Genomic DNA, 13,618 nt, shown 5'->3' with positions numbered 1-13,618 from the left:
TCACAAGGAAAGTCAGATCAGCATCCAAGTACCATTAATGATGGACTCCAAAGACTGCTGGTACAATCCTAGGCAGTAGGCCAGGAGCAGATGTGCAGGCTAGCCAGGATTCTGAGAAATGTAAGGCAACTTCTAAAGTAATACCCTCCTATAGCCCAGACAGCTGCACTCCCACCCCACCACCACATACTTAAATCACACATACTAAAAATCACTTCATCTCGATCGGAAGCTTTTAACTGGACAAGTACAACAAGCATACCCACTACGGACAGGTGTACGTCAACATGGACATCTATGTATTTGTTGGCCCATCTGCACCTGTTTAAATTTCACGTACGTGTCTGAAGCTAGGACAACTAATCCCTTAATATATTTAAACGGGACCGGTTACACCCACGGGCAGTACATGATGCCAAGCAGCTAACAACATACTATACACATGTCGACGTCTGTCCTGTCACCCACGTAAAATACTTGAAAAGATAACATTACTGTGGATTTTAAAGCAAGGCGAAACTTCACAGAAATAGCATGCACTTGTTTCAGCGATCCATATCCATGCCTAAAACTGACTTAAGAAACCAAAAATCGAGAAGCAGCGCCAGTCCAAATCCACAATACGTGCTACTTACGGCTGGATGCCTGGTTTGGGGGTACATCTTGCTCAGATCGCGAATCATTCACCCGCTTTAGTTTGAAGTTCCCACTAAGTACTCATTCATTAATTCTCAAATACAATAGGAATCCACAATGAGGGAGGAGGAGGAAGAGCGTATGGAGTTTACTACTCTCGGCTCCCCAAACACTCTCTTTCCCTGGACGACAAACCCTTCCAACATTCCAGCTTTGATTCAAGGAACCGCCCGCCACTGCAGGTATTCGACACGGGTCAGTGCCTGGTGCAGCCTCCCGCCAGCCTTCGACCACAAAGAGAAGCACAACAACTGGGATGGGTCACCAAGCCAGAGCTTTCAGCCATTAGCCTCTCCCGCCGTGGTCAGCTCGGCGGCTCCTTTCCCTGCAATTGCAAACGCACCTTGTTAAACAGACTAAACACTTCCTTCCCGGTATCCGTTTGTTTCCACCTTTCAAACTGTCGGGTCTCGTCCAAGACCAAAAAAGCACACCTTTTTTTTTAAGTCTCGCCACACTAGCTCGACTTTTAAGGGTCGATGCTTTCAATTGTATGGACCGGAAATATTCCTATAGTGTTGCCCACAGGTACACAATCACAAAGTGGAAAACAAAACAAAAAAAATCCTCATGACAGAACACATTCTACAAAGACGCTTGCAAAGCCCTAACAACACGCTCTCTGTAGGTGACTTCTTTGACCAAATTTAGCAGCAGCACATCATTAACATTCTGATACATATTCACAACAAATGAGGAAAGGACCAGTGGATTATGGGAGACGTAGTCTTTACAAATCATCCAGTTATTATCTATTAAAGGACGCATAAATTCGCAAAACTACAGCTTCCCGACGGGAATAAACGCCTGACAACTTTCTAGTCTCCACCTCCAAGAAGCTTGTATCAACACAAACCAATAAGAAAAGAAAACACCAATAGTCTGCTATCCCATTAATGCCCATCACTGGATTCTGGCGAATGGTTTATTAGGGGTGGTATTGTATACGGAGAGCCCACGTGGGAAATGATGTATAATCTGAAAGGCTCCAATTACAGCTGTAACCATTGGCAGTGGCTCCTCCTAAACATTGAGCCCGCACTCCTGACGTTGCATAACGACAGCACTCGAACAGAGGAAACATTTGTTGAGCTGTCCATCAAAGTAACGTGGGTTACTGTAGCTCTTCAGTTGTTGGTGTTGAAAACAACAAGAGGAATGTACTCAACCTCCCATTTTCTCTCTGTCCTATCCCTTCTACTATCACCCCTATCGGGAATGCTGACTAATTAGGGTCCAGTGTATTTCTTAAAGAGATAAACAGATTTATCAGCCTAGGGTATAGCTCACAGTAAAAGGACACGAGAATGTTGTGGCTGTAAGGGAGGTGCAAACTTACCGCTTTTATCTGAAAACAAAGCTGTTTTTTAGTGATACTCACTCAAGGTCAAGCTGAACGTTAAGAAAGTGATTACGTTTCTGTTAAAATATAAACATAGTATTAAATATTTAAGCATATATGAGTCTGGTAATAGTGTTGCTAAAGAGTAACATTTTAAATGAAACGTGAAGTTTTAAATGCAAAAGGCTTGGTATCTTTTTCTTCCAAAAATACAAGTCCGCTTTTATGGATTTGTAATGTATTATGTTTGATAGCATATAAAATGTTCAGCATACACACGGATGTGTGTGTATTAGATGAAAGAAAGTATTTTTCAGCCAAAAACCTCATAACATTTGCCATTTTTCCTGTTTTCTTCCGTAGGCTACAACCTTCACAGTAGGGAATATCCCGCGAAAACACAGAAGGGTAGCAACTTTGTTAAAATGAAGGATGGTTAGTTCACTTATTAATTCAATTCAAATTTGCAGCCCGCTCTATATCTTTTAAGATGCTCCTGATTTGCTTCAGAATTTTCTTCTGTTCTGCATAAAACGTGGGAAAACCAAGAAAGCTTGCATTCACTAAACAGAGATAGATCTGTTTTGATTCCATATTCACCACAAAATGCTTAATAACACAAATCGTATTTTTGCAACTTTCCCCCCTTGAGTGTGTGTGTGTATGTAATATATATATATATATATATATATATATATATATATATATATATATATATATATATGTATAAAGTGTTCCTGATTTGTGGGGTATTGTCCCTTATTGTCCTATTGTTGGAGCTATGCCTCTCAGACATGCATCTATGAAATAAACACCAGCCATCAAAAATTGGTTTTGAAACGAAATTTCCAAAAGCCACTATAACGGTTTGAAAATTCTCCTAAAATACTACACGTACTGCATTTTGACAGCCAGCACAAGAAAGAAGAATCCATGTCACATCATGGACATATTATTAAAATACTCCTACTGCCGTACCGCAATAAACATTTTGTATTGTCCGTATATTGTTAACACTGTCATAGGACAGTGAAGCATTGGACTTGTCCTTGTGATTTACCCACTTCATGGGAGATGCTATCACGCAGTAACACCCACTTTGTCATGCATTCTTAATTGTTCACAAAATAAACTCGGAAACACTGGCTAATGTCTCCACATTTAGTGCAGCAACCGGTGGGAAGCCACGCTTCCAGTCAAATCAGTTCTCTGCCTCTCTCATCTTACAAGAATAATTTGCTTCCTTTGTAGTTAGCTCGTGGTAACTCTGTACTGTCCTTACTGATGTTTGCCGCGTTTTATTTCCTTTAATGCTGTCCGCTGTATACCAACTTGATTGTTTTGTACATGGTTTAAAGCTGCATCGATCCTTATCATCTAGTCAGTTATTAAAGGAATGCATGGAAAAAATCCATGCCTTGTATGAGAAAATAGGCATATATGTATTTCGTGTGTACTTATTTTTAACCTAAAGGTATCCATGAGAGAAGAGAAAATGGTAGCTCCAGCAGATAAATCTGTGACCAGTCAATAAATAAAACGAACTAAAAGTGGATTTGCTGATTGCCTGTTTATTTTACTATTTTATAAAGCATTACATGTTGGTTTTGGGAACGCTCTTCTTGTGGTTCTGGGACGGATATTTTTTGTAACGTAAAATTTAGCATGGCACTGTATGCATTCATTATGTCTGATTCAGTTTTATTTGTGCAGAATAGAGCACTAAAACAACCGCTAGATGACCGCTGGGGCATTAATATCACACCGTATTGACAAAATCAAGCGGCAAAGATCACCAATGGCCCTGATCAACACACTTCCAAGTTTATACAAAGTGTGAGTCACATAACAAAAAAGTACACAGAAAGCAAATGTTTCAAAATGTAAAATACAAGTTGATCTGATGAAATCCTCTTGGTTGATGAGAGCGCTTATACCACAGTGCTAAAGACTTCTGATTTTTTTATTGTAGTCTTAAAAGTCACTTTTTTAACTTGGAGTGGGGGGTCTTTCATTTTTAAAACATTTTAGGCAAGCAGAAGTACTACTGAATGTGCAACGTAAATAGTCGTATTTAAAGGTGTCTCGTTAAGCTTATGTGTTTAATACTAGAGCCACTCGAGTATATTTTTCAGACTCATAAATTAATTAATTCACTTTCAGATTAGCCACATAATTTAGTTCAAAGACACATGAAACCTAGACCCTATCCTGTTAATAAATGGGCACACCTTTGGAATTTAGTGGGGAAACTGAACCATTTGGGGAAAACAGGTGTGGACAAATGGAGGAATGAACTTGAAGATGCCACACAATAACAAAGCTGAGCTTCTTTTTTATTTATTTATTAGTTCTTTTTTTTTTTTTTTGCCTTTAGGTTAGATGTAGATCCCCAGTGGAGAAGTCTGTAAGAAACTGAGCACATTGAGAGGGCTGTCAACCTGTCCGGCTAACTGGAGGGTGTTGTGGCCATTGATCCTTTTATCTAGGAAACTCTAAAGTCTTTCAAGTTGTGTGATATGTTTAAATAAACACATGTCAAAAAGAGGCATTATATTCAGTAATGGGTCTGATAAGAGATGAGTAAATGTATTTATTTTTATTTTACATTTGTTAACCAGGAAAGTCAGACTGGACACAGGTCCCTTTTCAGCGGAGTCCCGGGGAGAAAATCTCCACAAGTTACATTACGTAAGTAAAATTAAACACATAATAAAAATTACACACACAATAAAATAAACAATTTCTAAAAAATAATGAAGGTAACAATAAAAGTTCAGTGCAGTAGAGGCAAAACTCGAGCAGTATAATTTTTGGATGAAAACATGCAACCACAGATAGTGTTTTTTGACTATCTGTTAAATAGGTCCTTGGCCTATACTACAAATTTCTACAATGGTGACATATTTTAAGGTATGGTCTAAATAGCAGTTTTACCAGAGAGCTGGAATAACTTAACAGTACTCTCATTTTTATCTTTTTATACATTGTTTATGTCTTACCCTGGGGAGTAACAGGAGCATAGCCAGTTGTTAGAAGAGTGGGTTTTCAGGAGCATTTTAAACTGTATAGTAGAGTTATTAGAAGTTATCTGGCAATAGTGCAACCAAAGAGAGACTTACCAGCATCATTCTTGTATTTGTTGACTTTTGTGAGGTTCTGGTTAGTAGATCTTAAGGGTCTAGCAGTAGTTCTTCTTTTTCGGCTTTTCCCGGTTAGGGGTCGCCACAGTGGAACTCCGGTTCACTAATGATTGGCAGTAGATTTTTTTTTTACGGTGCCGAGGTGCCAGCCTGAAGCCCAACCTTCAACGAAGGCACGCCCATTCACACATGTCTTTCGAACACCACTCGAAAGCGGTGAGGACATGCAGACTCCACACAGAAGGAGCTCCAGCCGAGAATCGAACGGGAGAACATCTTGCTGTGAGGCGACAATGCTACCGCGGCACCACCACGGCTTAAGGGTCTAGCAGTAGTATATAGGGTTGAATTAGATCCTGGAGTGCAGGGGTTTTGTCTGGAAGATAGTATAACTTGTGTGCTACTGACAATTAACTGAGTAGCAGAAGTTCTGGGAGCTCAAGCCAGTTAAGCTGCTATAAAGATAGACAGAGATGTGATCTGTATGAGGCTTCAGTAACAAACTTGGCAATCTTGTTGTAGCAAGATTCCATTTTGTTTAAATCAGCCTGGTGGAGGTTAGTCAGGACTGGGGAGGCATAGAGGAGGATGGACAAAAGATGAGTCCTTGCTACTGTGGCCTTGGTATGTCTAGTGATAAAATGCTTGTTTCTATAGAGGAAGCCAAGGTTCTTGTTTACTTTCTTGATGGTTTGAGCTATATGGATGTCAAATCTCAGGTTGTTGTCAATTTCTATACCTAGTAGTTTAGTTTGTGAGGCTGGACTGATCTGGATATTATCTTTGGAAGTTATGCCAAAATAGTTGTCTGGAGGGGGGGACCTACCTGGGCTGAACAGAATACGTTTTTTTTTTTTTTTGGGATTATGACTGAGTTTGGTGTTAGTATACCATGTTTCAGCTAAGGTAAAGTTATTTTGGGTTAGGGTATGCAGTTATTTTATTGTGGGACCGGCACTTATAAGGGTGGTTTCATCAGCATATTGTACTACTGAGGCAGAGAGTGTGGAGGAAGAGAACTGGTTAGTAAAAGAGAGAAAAGCAATGGGCCAAGGATGGAACCTTGAGGGACACCTAAGGATATTGGTGACAGAGGGGATAGTCGGTAAAGGGGGATTAAGGCATCTTTGGACTAGAGAGGATCTTTGGAAATTAAATAAACAGGAGAGATGGCTTTTAGAACATGAAACAAAATACTCAGCAAGTTATGAACAACATTAACCTGTCTGTAACTTCATTTTTAGTTTGCTTTGTTGTTGCAGTTTAAAGCATACACACTTGTAGACAATACTTTTTCATACATGGACATAATAAATAGTATTTGGTGTAGGTAATAAATAAAAAAATTACCCTTTTCTTAACATTTGAAGGAATGATAAAGGAATATTTTCATTTGGCAATTTTAGAGTTGGGCTAAAGAGATGATTGCCTGGTGTTAACAGACAGTCAAAAAAACACATTTTTTACTATTAGCTAGTTTGTCTATTTATTCCTGCAAAAATGTATTTGCAGTAGATGGAGTATCATAAAAATCATCCAGATGATAAGCCTGTAAGGCACCTCTCTGATCACCTGATACACACACACACACACACACACACACACACACACACACACACACACACACACACACACACACACTTTATATATATATATATATATATATATATATGTATATATATATATATATCTACATATACGTGTGTATGTATATGTGTGTGTGTATGTGTGTGTGTGTGGGGGGGGGGGGAGGACTGCTAATTTGGGGACTGATCCAAGGAACACAGTCTCATAGAACAAGTAAGATTGCCCTTTAACAAGAATTTGCAGGAAGTTTTGAGGAATTGGTTGCATTTTGAGGAATGTAAGGGTCATTAGCCCCTCTAAAAGTTAAGATTCCTGTCCTTTCAGTTGAGATAGTAGGAGTCTATAGAAGCTTATGTGTTTGAGAAAGATGAAGGTGTTCCTGACATACTTAGCTGGAAGTAATAAATTGCAGAGAAGAAAGTAAGGGATAAAGCTTAGTGAAAATGGGTGATGGTTGTTAAGTCTTGCTTTGATACAAACCCTGCATGATTTTTGGTTGTCTCATTTAAAGGAGAACTGCACCCACATACTCAAAAACATGTTTATTTCATCATGCTTTGGTGTTTCCTACATTTTAACACCACTCTGGGACTACTTACAGGTTTTTAAATATTTTTATACATAATTTCTGAGTCTGACCACATGGAGTCTAACATCTTGAAGTGATCCTGATTGTTTAGTCTACCTCTATGTATCCCACAGTGCAGTGCTTGTCTGTAAAAAAATAAAAATTACATCATGCAGGCCTTTCTTCCTAAAGCTGTTGTCACTGCATTGATTTCACGTGCAAACACTGCTGTGTTTCTGTCACTTAGTTTTAAGTAACATTTCATGCCATCCATTGCCTATTTAAAACACAGTGCAAAAGCCACAGCACAGACTTTCAAACTGCTTTTTACTGCTACTTCTTTTTAGAATGGTTAAATTGCAGTCTTTTGTGAAGCCTGAATTGTACTACTTTGACTCATCTCCAATCATCATTCACACTTAACTTCCCTAGCTGTCAAAGTGCTAAGGGTAATTTGAGTTGTTACCTTCTGTGATTGACAGCTCACAGCAGTTGACTTGACTCATGCACTGTTTCCTTTTTTCCAGCCCTTGCTTTCTGTGTAGGTAGGGGAAGGATCAGGGAGCTGTGACATCACAGCATGGGTGGGTTTTTAGGATGGTCATGGTGATGTCAGTTTGGGGAGGGAATTGGCTGGAAAACTACCTGTATTCATCGGCCTTGATGACATCAACGAACTGGAGACTGCACAAGCTTTTGAAAGTGAAACCACCACAGTACAATAAGGTACTGTTATAGTGGAGATAAATAGTCGATTTAAAATATTTTATATGCTGCATTGTAGCTTATTCATAGCAGGGATTGTAAACAGGGAAAGAAAGGATAGAGAAGTTGAGCATTTAATAATGGAATCCCATTGTTGTCCTTTAAATACTAATCCTATGTGTGGGAATAATACAAAAATTTGAGGGGGGGGGGTAATAGGAAAGAATGGTTAAGTTACAAAGAAATATGGTGGCAGCTGTTTACAGATGCTGCCACTGAACCTGGTTTTAATGATTCCATAGCGGTGAAACCAGTATTAGTGTGTGTGTGTCTTTCGGCTTTTCCCGGTTAGGGGTCGCCACAGCGGAACTCCGGTCCGTTAATGATTGGCAGTAGAGCTTTACATGCTGGCTTGCCGGGCCTAACGTACAACCTTCAACAAAGGAACGCCCATTCACGCATGTCGTCACACAGTAGACGCTTTAACTGAGAATCGAACGGGCAACGTCTAACTCTGAGGCGACAACGCTACCGCAGCACCACCACTATTAGTAAATTAGTAAAATAGTATAATAATACAAGTCCCTTTGATTGTACTGACAACACATGTTATATGTCAACAGTGGTTGTATGATGGTTTATAATAAGTGAATGTGGAGAATGTTATTATATGTAGTACACTTACAAATTGCATTTTAACCATCAAAAAGTACTCCACAAAACATTTCACTATATAGACTACTAATTAATTTAGCATATTAAAATTCGTTCAACTTCATTAAATTAATTTACATTCTATTCCAACATCAAAGTTCCATATTTATAGTAATATTTATTTATTTATATACAATAATCACAAATAAGTGCATAAATATTATTATTTTCAATAAGCAATATTTATTTTATTTTTGAACCACACTCAATATAAACTATGTATATTATGATGAAGAACTTTTTAATTGGTAGATGATTTTGAAACTAAAGATTTTAGATATATACATATGTATTTATTAAAACATACAGGTTATTTTTTACTTTTATTTTTATTTTATTATCAAGTGGTACAATATGAGCTTATGAATTGCCAGCATTGAATTTTTTTAACATTTACATTATTAGGATTGCATGATTAAACACAGGAAATTTAGCAATACATTTTCTTAGCATTTAGATTAATTTTTAAAGTATTCAGAAGTATAGTTAGTTAACAAATAAAGTAATATGATGTTTAATATGCAAGATTTTTATGATGAATATAGCTTTAAGCATTGTGCATAGTAATACTGTTTCGCGCCAAAAAGATTATTTAAATTGTGGATTTGAAATGTTTCTTTGTTCTGAAGAAGCCTACTTGGATAGGTGAAAGCGCTTAACCGTGAATTATGTTTATGTAATTGACTATCGCTGTGAGTGTTTCAATAAACATCTTGGCTGTTTTTGCTGTGGATACTGCGTTTCCTCTTATTTTGTTGTTAGAGAAGATAGCGCAGTTTAATTCACCTTTCTGTATAGGTAGGGGAAGGACCAGAGAGTTGTGACATCACAGCATGGGTGGGTTTTTTAGGACTGTCGTGGTGATGTCAGTTTGGGGAGGGAATTGGCTGGAAAACTACCTGTATTCATTGGCCTTGATGACATCAATGAACTGGAGACTGCAGCAAGCTTTTGAAAGTGAAACCACCACAGTACAATAAGGTACTGTTATAGTGGAGATAAATAGTCGATTTAAAATATTTTATATGCTGCATTGTAGCTTATTCATAGCAGGGATTGTAAACAGGGAAAGAAAGGATAGAGAAGTTGAGCATTTAATAATAGAATCCCATTGTTGTCCTTTAAATACTAATCCTATGCATGGGAATAATACAAAAACATTTAAAATAAGACTGCTATTTTTAAGTCATGTTTTATTACAGACTGTGTGTGAAAGAATCCAGGACAATTGATGGAATGAACTATATTTTATTTTCTGTTACCCATCATTTTCTACAGGGAAGTACTTTTTATTGTCAAGTACATCAGTCTCATGATAAAGACAGAAACTGGCAAGACTGACAATTCACTGCTACCTTTGCGGCTGTATTGGGCAGAAAACATTTTTATATAAAAATGTGACTTATTAACAGCTACTTAAAAATGTCCTGCCGCTCCTCACCCCCCCAAGAAAAGACTGGACCTGAGTATCAGTTACTAACTGCATGCTCAACAGAAGTAAGCCTCTTGAGTGCTACCTTTTAAAGTGACAGGAAGATGTACTGCAGTGCATCTGAAACTGGCTGACAAAACTAACTGCTGTCTGAGAGATTTAGGACTGTTTCCTTGTGGTAGTGAAGAGGGTAATATTTTGTAGTCTGCAGGATTGGCCCAATAGCGCAACTTCCTACACCCGGTTGACCTATTCTTTCTTCCTTCGGGGCAGAAGCCCTCCAGCCCATGCATTCCCTGACTGAGGTGAGAGTTGGGTACTAGTGAGAGGGACAGTCTGCTTAGTCTAGAGTGTTCTATCTCTACCCATTTATCTGCCCCTGTGCTTGGCTATAGCTGATGTTCGGAGGGGCATGAGTGCTTCCATACTTACATAAGCTCCTGAACAAGAAGTATCCCTCACATTGTAGGCACACTAGGCTCTTTACTGCGGTGATACACCACAATGTCACCCCTGCCATGAGACATTTAGTGACAACAATAATAGACCTGTAAAAACTGTCTGTTAATGCTAGCCAAAAAATTGTACCTAAAACATGCATACAGAAAATGGACCCATGAAATGTAGTAATGTTGAACTTTCTGCTTTTTGCTACAACACTGTTACTAAACTTCCTAGATGTAATACTGTGATAGAGGGAAAATGAATGCAATTATTACTGGATTCTGGAAGCACAATTATACTAGATAAAGCACAATATATTTAGCATAAAACAACCAGTAAGAAGAAAATTGAAGTGACATTTACACGGCGACAAGAGGGATTTCCCTGTAATGTAGACAGAAATGCAAACTCTTCAAAGTGAAGTGTTACACCCTGTAGCACTAGTGCTTAACAACACATGATGTGATAAGTGAGCATTACTTTTCCGCAGTTTAAAGAGCTATGTTTTCCTCTTCCTTGGGGAGGGGGGTGAGGGTGTGCAACCAGATATTTTGTCAGAATCATATAGCCCTTAAAGGGAAAATAGTGTTGAGGTAGAAGGCACAAAAGGAGCTAAAATATGACCCAGGGTGGAAAGCTTAAATAAGCCTGGTAGTGACAGAACGACTCCATTTGTTAAAATAATAAAGGAAAATCATGTGGAGACTAACAGAGAAAGTGAACATTACATACATACATACATAAATAAATAAATAAATAAATACGTATGTAAGTCAATGTGGAATCTGACAGGGAAGAACCCATGGCTAAGAATACACTAAAGGGAAGTGAGTATAGAAAGCAAAAATAGATAAATTCTTAATCTGAAGGAGAGTGGAATGGGAACCTGAACAGTGTCTGAAGATTCCTCTTGCTACATAAATGTAGCAAACTATTCAGAAAGAGAAGCAGGACTCTCAGTGTAAAAACGTAAGGAGAATACTAAAGGAAAGTGCCAGAACTCTTAGTGGAAGAAAATTATTTTCACAAGTTGCTTTTTTAGAGGTTAAATTAAACAGACTGGAGAAACGTGTACATGTATTTAAAGATAGGAGGCCATGGCCTCTGCTTCACACAAGAATATTGATACGAGTAATGCTGACTTGGCTGTCCTCCAGGCAAGCCATGACAACGTCAGGAAAGCTCAGTGGGAAGACAATGCATTAAGCAGAGCAAGAAAAAGTATACACTTTTTGTTTGTTTATTTATTTGTCATCTGAATACTGGGAAGACATGCTGGTTTGTTAATCTCTTTTAGACATGATACAAAGCTCAAAGAGCAAGCACAGTCAAAAACAGTAATATAAATTATAAAGAAACTATTTAAGGATGAATACACGACATGCAGAAGACCGAACAGTGATATAACAAAAGGTGCAGTATGCATAGGCATAATATGCTGAAGACAGTAATTGTACAAAATTAAATAAAAATATAGTTAAGTGCAATTTGTAGAATAAATGTGTACATTTCAAAAGTATTAATTTATTGGTTCATGATGCCTTATGAGGTTTGCCTGCTTATCTATTATCATAAAAGCATGTGCACATAGCTTCTTTTAGTAGGTAGTTTCTGTCTTCTTTTTAAATGTTTTGAATGTTTGCTGCTTCTTACTATATTTAGCAGATGTTTCCATGTGACAGGCCCTATCCTGGAAAAGGCTTTTCTTTCCACAGCTGTTTTGAAACAAGGATGTGCTACTGGCCGTGTATCATCTTGATTGTTTCTAAGAGCAAAGACTTACAACGTAAGAGGGCAGGAGTTTAACTCTCACAGGTAGGCGATACCTTTCCTTTATTCTTTAGAGTAGTGGTGTTCCTAACATTGTCATGCTCATACCTGAAAGTGGTCTGAGGCTCGGGAAGATCACTGTGGTGTGTGCACAGAACAGCCAATGGCACACATCTACACATTTTGTTTACAGCTACGTGTATCCTTTGAGTATTGCATGAAGAGTCTTCTTCTTTTGGCTTTTTCCCATTAGGGGTCGGCATAGCAGAACAACAGTCTACAGAGCAATTGGCAGTGGAGTTCTACAGAGCTGAGTTGCCAGCCCGGTGCCCATCCTTCCACAGAAGGCACATACTGCACACACTCACACCTAGGGCCAATTTAGAGTGTCCAGTCCACCTGCAGCATGTCTTTGGGATGTGGGAGGAAACAGGAACATCCAGAGGAAACCCATGGCAGAAGGCACCCCACCAAGAATCAAACCAGAGAACCTCTTGCTGTGAGGTGGCAACGCTAACCACTGCACCACTGAGGCAACCCTGAGTATTGTATGAAGAGTGAAAAGCTAAAATGGGGACACCATATTCAAGTTTTGGGAAGTGCACATTATTTGCTATAGCTGTGTAGGTAATAGAAGATATGAGAGACATGTGACAGTTTTAATTGGGATATAGTTACATTGCAGTAGTACTGGTATTCAGTGACATTAAGGATTATATTACTCTAGTCATACATTACCTCTTATGAGAATAACTCGGATCATACCACAGATAATTTGAGGGGCGCTATGCATGAGATAAAGCATTTAGGAGCTGCCTCTGTCCATTAGTAGTACAAGGGGCAGTCCTGGGGTAAATTTTGATTTTCCCATCCATAAGTCTGAGTTGCGCTTGAATATGGACATGGATGAACTTTGTTTTATATGGATGGAGAGTCTGTCTCACAGCAGCAGTATCCTCTGCAAGTTGTACCTGTCCCTCTAAACTGTTTTGCTGATGTTGCAGAAGAGGTTTAGATTCCTAGACCAGATATTTCTGATGACATTTGACATGTTGATGTGCAGTAAATCCATCAGTAATGGGTTGGAGGATGCCTTCTATGCCAGAGATATGTCATCTCTTAGCAGTTTTTAGGATACCAAGTATATTGACAGGGCTTTGAGTCAGTCTATGTAAGACTTGTTTAGGCCTTATATCCTTTTGTTAAGGTATTTCTCT

The 13,618-nt window shown here is 38.5% G+C and overlaps 1 protein-coding gene across 5 annotated transcripts in view; it reads right to left on the bottom strand.

Moving 5' to 3' along the window:
* The window catches only part of TLE4 (TLE family member 4, transcriptional corepressor), a 617,928-nt gene extending 616,493 nt beyond the window's left edge, over positions 1-1,435 (bottom strand). For 2 of the 5 annotated variants that reach the window (XM_044060882.1, XM_044060883.1), the window contains exon 1: positions 632-1,434. In XM_044060882.1, the coding sequence (XP_043916817.1) occupies positions 632-683 (52 nt within the window). In that variant the 5' untranslated portion in view covers positions 684-1,434. Of the gene's footprint in view, positions 1-631 lie in introns of all 5 variants that reach the window. The other 3 variants (XM_044060880.1, XM_044060881.1, XM_044060884.1) reach the window with 2 other exon arrangements.
* Positions 1,436-13,618: the final 12,183 nt, after the last annotated feature.

The sequence above is a fragment of the Protopterus annectens genome, chromosome 2.part0 (genome assembly GCF_019279795.1).
Source record: "Protopterus annectens isolate FY-2018-M chromosome 2.part0, PAN1.0, whole genome shotgun sequence".
NCBI classification, from domain to species: Eukaryota; Metazoa; Chordata; order Ceratodontiformes; family Protopteridae; genus Protopterus; species Protopterus annectens.
The sequence above is the reverse complement of the archived record's forward strand: the minus strand, read 5'-3'. Positions and strand labels throughout refer to the sequence as shown.